The 6,529-nt window shown below is 31.4% G+C and overlaps 1 protein-coding gene across 1 annotated transcript in view; it reads left to right on the forward strand.

The window, feature by feature from the left end:
• The first annotated feature begins 4,563 nt into the window (after positions 1 to 4,563).
• Positions 4,564 to 6,529, forward strand: part of LOC106297921 — a 2,658-nt gene continuing 692 nt past the window's right edge. The window contains exons 1-3 of the mRNA XM_013734057.1: positions 4,564 to 4,568; positions 4,652 to 5,785; positions 5,872 to 6,467. Of these exons, the coding sequence (XP_013589511.1) occupies positions 4,564 to 4,568; positions 4,652 to 5,785; positions 5,872 to 6,467 (1,735 nt within the window). The remainder of the gene's footprint in view (positions 4,569 to 4,651; positions 5,786 to 5,871; positions 6,468 to 6,529) is intronic.

Here is a 6,529-nt window from a genome sequence, read left to right on the forward strand (position 1 = left end):
TTAGATCTTCTTCTTTGTTTTGGTTGCAGTCATTGTTCTTGAGATCTGATCCCATTTTCCATTCTTCATGTTCTTACAAGAAAATACAGGTAATTAGTTAACCTGAACAATAAGTCTTTATTTCGTTAGTTCTGCTTCTTTTGATCCTGAATCTGATATTAGATCTTATGCCTTTACAGGTAGAGAGAATCTCAGTGGTATCAAGACAAACAAAATTCAAAAAAGAAACGATCAATCAACTTTCTTTTTCTTTCAGATGAAAATTTTTAGGTATCTATTAGTAGAGCCCATGAGTTTCTTCTGTTTTTGCATGTTTGAGTCCATAAACAAACATGTTCTGGAAACTACAACATTAGAATACAGTACATGAGATAGTTATATGCCTACATGCATGTATGTATATAAAGAGAGAATTGTATATATACATACATGTACGTAGTTTTGTATTTTTCAGGTGGATAACCTTAGTTTATATAAAAACTTCCTTTGTTTTCTTTCTTTACACTATGTTCTGTTCTGTAATTCTTCAGTCACTTTACACTACAAATTTTGTAATTTCTTACAAAACGTTAGTATATGCTGTGTTTTACAAAACAATTCACATTTATATATTATCACAAGTGATTGTATACAAATTTCATAAATGTTTGTATAATCCCATATGATAATTGTTATGAATTTATCTTTTTCTTTGCAAAGTTTTGCATTGAGTCCCTAGAGTGCCAATGTTCAAGTGAGTTAATATCAGCATTGTCCTGAATCTGATGACCTGTTGCTTGCGATTAAGAAGGTTTTTAATTTATATTCTTGTTAAACACATAGGTTCAGAAAACATCAACTGTATTTGTAACCTATCAATAAAACCACTCCATGTCACAAATAAACCTTTAACTTTTCACTGGACTACTTTAAGACACTCAGTAGGCCCAAAGAAAAGTACACTCTAAATTTCTTAAGAATGTTTAAACCCTCTCACTGGCTTACCTAGGCTTACCCGGTCAAGGAGCAACCTCCGAACCATTGACACATCTCAACGTTTTAACTGGTCGACTACATTCAACAAACCATGACCAAAGCTACACTTGTTACTAAGCTAAACCACTAGACCACTTACAATTATATTTACTTATACTAATACTAATAGTTATTATTATTAAACCTCCAAATTATCTTCTCCCAACCTAAATCTCTAATTCGTTTCTAAACCTAAAAATTATATGTTGTTTTGAAGGATGTCGTGGTGAGGTAGTGATCTTGCTTGAGCTTTTGGGCTAAATCTTCGAGCTCATCACTGTCTCTATTCATCCTTAGGTTGATACACTCATTACTCCTTTCAAACTAGAGTTGAAGACTTTCTTTAGGTGTTACACGAGCTACGGACTTCTATGTCTTCGGTTGATATGTCTATGTCTTAGGTTTTGAGAAGCAACAATTTGGGTTTTATTAGATTCAGAAAATAATTAGGGATTTTAGGTTGGGAGAAGATGATTTAGAAGTTTAATAATAATAACTATTAGTATGTATACGTTTCAACAGAATCGTAAGTGATCTAGTGGTTTACCTTTGTAACAAATGAAGCTTTGGTCACGGGTTCAATTCCCCTTGAGGAATAATTTCTTTTAATTTCAAAAAAACATATATCACATAAGATATAATGAATTATCTATTTTTAAGATAAAATTTTTAGAACAATCAAAGTCACTCAATGTGATAATTTGTGAAAAAAAATTGGCAAAGAATTTAAAAATATTTTTCTATACTATTATTAGCGAAGTGGTTTTTTATAGCGGAGCTCCCACGTTAAAATTTAGAGTGTCTAATATCGTTTATATTCTTAATGAATTTTTATATATAATTAAAAACAAACTTTTATTAATAATATTAAATTTAAAATTAAGATATTTCTTATATATTGTATTGTTATCTTTAAATATTATTTTCTATTATAAGGGTTAAAAATTAAGATATATAACAATTTATAATTAAATATTAATAAAAAAACATTTATATAAAGATATTTTTTTTAAAAAAATTAATATGTGAGTTTTTTAAAATTTCAATACAACAATAAAAATACATTTTAATGGAAAACTTTTTCATGCAAATAAAATTCTTTGTCGTATATAAATAATTTGATGTTCGATTTAATTTTTTTAAACATAAATAAAAAACTTATCATGATGATTTTTGAATTAATAAAATATAAACTAATAAATATTCATAAAAAGATAAGTTTGTATGTGCGGGTAAAACACCTAATATAACAATATTTTATTAGAAAATATATATATATATATTACTTCTTATTATCAAAAGGGGCTTTGTTTATTTTTGAATAGGATCTCTATAGAGTTTGAGTATGAGAAAGCCCTGGTGGATCTCTATAGGATCTCTACACATCGGGGTTTTCCCGTCAGTTCTGATTTTCCGATTGTCCTCTTCTCCCTCTTATAATACTCACAGATGTTTAAAAAACGTTAGCTTCATTATAATAAACATAATCGGAAGCAGATCAGGATCTGGATATTATAAAAAAATAATATAGGGTAGTTAGGATGGATTAATCAAACGACAAAAAGGAAACGCAAATTGCCAATTATAGACCAAAAGTCAGTGTCTCTATCTTACGCGTACTACTGGGTAATAATCCGCGCCTTACGCAGAATGTGATTATTAGTTTCATTATTTTTAATAAAAACACATTAAATCTATTTAATCTGGATATTGGTTCGGTTTTAAGTTATTTTTTGGTTTTTAATCTCCTAAAATATAACTATTATTTTAAATTAATATTTATTTTGGCTTATTCGGTTAGAATGTTTGAGTTTTTAGTTTTTTCAGAAAAAATTACTATTATTTATTTATTTTCATGTTATGAATTTTAGATAGTCGTTATGTCGAACCAATGGTTTCATATCATAGTTTGTAAACGGATAATAGTTCAAGAAAAAAAAAAAAATTATTAAGACAAATCATTTCACTACAATTTGGTCAGTAGTGAAGCATTAAGAAAAAAATATTTCAACTTAAAAAAAAAATAGATACTTCAGTTGTGGTAAATACTTAGTCACAAGGTGGTCACATCAAGGTGCAGATGTATGTGCACGTAAAAGTATATAAAAATAGTTGACAAATATATAAAGATATTGTTGATTAATATTAAATGATATTTTTGTTCAAAATAATACATAAAACATAAAATTAAAATTAATTAAAAATTAAAAAGGCCTTGACATTAGTGAATTTTTTTCATATAAAGAAAAATAAATTATATCCGTAAATAGAGGTGGACACAGATCGAATATTCGAGTATTTGGAGGCATTCATGTCGATTCAATCTTTAGCCACCTGGATAGTCGGTGACTCTGATATCCGAAATGATTTAGAATTTTAAGAATATCCGATTTGATCCGTAAATAAAATAAAATTTTAAAAATAATTGAAAATTTTAATAATAGCATTTTATTACAAAAATAAAATATTATTTAACTTTTTAAATTTTAATACCTAATATAATAAATTTAATTCATTAAAAATATTGTGAAACTTATATAAACTATAATATATATAACATATATGTATATATATGCATATAACAGATCGAATTAGATATCCGTTCCTAAAAATATAGGTATTTTTTTTTTGTTTTTTTTTATATTGTATTTTAGTATTTGATTTGCTTCGTAGAGTTACGGATATCCATATTTTTTTGGTTCAAATCAAAACGGATAACGAATCAAATCAAAATTTATAAATATTTTGCCCAACTTTATCCGTAAACAACAAAAATAATATATATATATATATATATATATAGTTTAGTTTAGTTTTTGATTCGTTATTTGTTTTGATTCAAACCGAAAAATCCAAAGTTTTATTGGAACCATGCATGTGAGTTTTATATTAAAAAAATACGAAATATATAGTGTAAGCACATTTATAAATATAGTGTAAACGCGTTAACATATTTATTATCAAATCATTGTGAGGTTGCCACGTGTCTATTATAGTGTGAATGCATTTATTACAATGCTTTTCTTTTAATATATAAGGAATATTTTATAACTTCTTTTTAATCGAAACAATTTTCTTTTGAATAAGCATTTTTATTTATAAAAATATTTAGGGGGGGGGGGGCAAAAATTGTCGTTTCTTCTAATAGTATAAAGGAAAAAAGTTTCTCAGCTACACCATGTATACTATAATATGGTGCAAACCATCCAGACTATATAAATGTGTCGATAACTACACAATGTATATGATAAATACATGCCACATATACGACGTTAATAAAAATATGGTGCCAACATCATAACGAGGTTCAATTGATTTTAGTTAAAATAATTGGGGTCAGAGCGTAATTAATTAAAGTTAAACTCCGACCCGAACCAAACAAAAAACCCGACCCAGACTTAACTACTTCCTCCCCCAAATCGATTTCATTTTGAAATCTAGGGTTCATCCTTCAAAACAGAGAGAAAGAGACAGAGAGGGGTTTGGTGTTATCGATTAAATATGAGTGAATTGGAATCCGGATGAGCTAATCGAAGAAACAAGGCGACAATGAGGTAAGAACCCTTGCTTGTTTACTTTGATTATTAGAATCAATTGATGGCTTTACCATGTTCTAATGCTATTTTAATGGCAACAGCGATTCAATCCCGGTGAAGATTAATTGCTTCCATTCCGGTGTGTTCAAATATGATGAAGATGGGAAGCTATATTATGTCGATGGTTTTATGGATCAGTTCGAAGTCAATGGTGATGAAGTTTTTGAAGAATTCCTGAAGATCATGGTTCTAAAAGTTAGTGTGGGGAGAATGTGGTACAAGTTACCGTATGAGGATATCTCAGAGAAGAAGGAGTTGCTTGAGAATGGAGAGAAAAACAAAAAGAGGATGGCTTCTAATGGTCGTTATTATGGGGAACTTGATGTCTTCATAGAGAAACCTGAAACTAGTGAAGACGACGAGGTTGATGCTGAGCTACAGAATGACGAGGTTAATGGTAAAGAGGCTGCAAGGACTGAGCTACAAAATGACGAGGTTGATGGTAAAGAGGTTGATGCTGAGCTACAAAACGACGAGGTTGATGGTGATGATGAAGCAGAAGAGAGTGAAGATGAGTATCAAGCGAGTGATAAATCTGATGATGAAGAGGATCTTGACAGAAATTTTGAAGAGGATCTTGAGATGTTTAGGGATGAGAACTATGAGGATGAGATTGTAGACGATGATGAGGTATATCCTGACACGGAACAGTCATCTGATGATGAAGAGGAACAAGCTGAGAGGATGGCTAATAGGGGTGAATTAGATGGCGTTTATAGTCTTAGGCAGACCTTTTACAGTGGTGAAGAGTTCAAGAAGCAAGTGATCAAGTATATTCTGCAGTCAAGAAGAAATGTAGTCTATGACAGATGGGAGAAGACAAAGATTGGTGCTAAATGCAGTGGTAGAGGTTGTGTGTGGCGTATATACTGCTCAGTAGAGAGACCCATTCATAAATGGATGGTGAAAGTGTACGTTAACACACATACTTGCCATCCCACAGGTAAGTGTAAACTCATCAAAAGCCCTGCCATTGCTGAAGTTATGTTGGAGAAAATCAGGAAGGAACCTGAAATGAGTGCTCCAATGATTAGAGAAGAGTTTAGGGAGAAGTACAACATCATTATCTCCCCCGAGCAGGCAAAGATTGCTAGGCGTATTGTTCTTGATAAGCTACAGGCCGAATGCAATGAACATTTTGCAAGGCTAAGAGACTATGAGATGGAACTATTACGGTAACATTTTTTAATTTTAAACTTTCTTAATATTGTTTATGGTTAAGTGTTCTTATGACTAAATGGTTTATTTTTTTTAAATGCAGCTCAAATCCTGATAGCAAAATAGAGATCAATACAACAACGAAACCAAATGGAGCGAAAGCATTCCACTCCATGTATATCTGTTTTGACAAAATCCGCGTGGCATGGAAGGAGTATTGCAGGCCGGTTATTGGATTAGATGGGACATTCCTCAAGCACAGCTCTCTACAAGGACTGATTCTTACCGCGATAGGAAGGGATCCCAATAACCAGATATACCCAATAGCATGGGCTGTGGTCGACTCTGAGAGCAATGATAATTGGCAATGGTTCATTCACAGGTTGAAGATTCATTTGGGTTTAGGCGAGGGTGATGTTGTGACAATCATATCAGATCAGCATAGGGGATTGATTCATGGAGTTGCTGTCGAGTTGCCAAGAGCTGAACATAGAGCTTGTGCTAGGCACATCTACTCTAATCTGAAGAAGAATCATAAGTCTGATAAACTAAAGCCTCTCTTCTGGCGCATTGCAAGTAGCTACAACGAGGGTGACTATGAGAGGAGTTTGGACGTTTTCAAAAAGTTTGATCCGCTAGCAGCTGAAGAACTTATGAAGAAGGATCGTTCTACTTGGTGCAGGGCATTTTTCCAGATAGGTTCGTGTTGTTCTGATACACACAACAACTTCACAGAGTCTTTCAATAGGACCTTGAAGATA

Source organism: Brassica oleracea, chromosome C6 (assembly GCF_000695525.1).
Source record: "Brassica oleracea var. oleracea cultivar TO1000 chromosome C6, BOL, whole genome shotgun sequence".
Classification (NCBI taxonomy): domain Eukaryota; kingdom Viridiplantae; phylum Streptophyta; class Magnoliopsida; order Brassicales; family Brassicaceae; genus Brassica; species Brassica oleracea.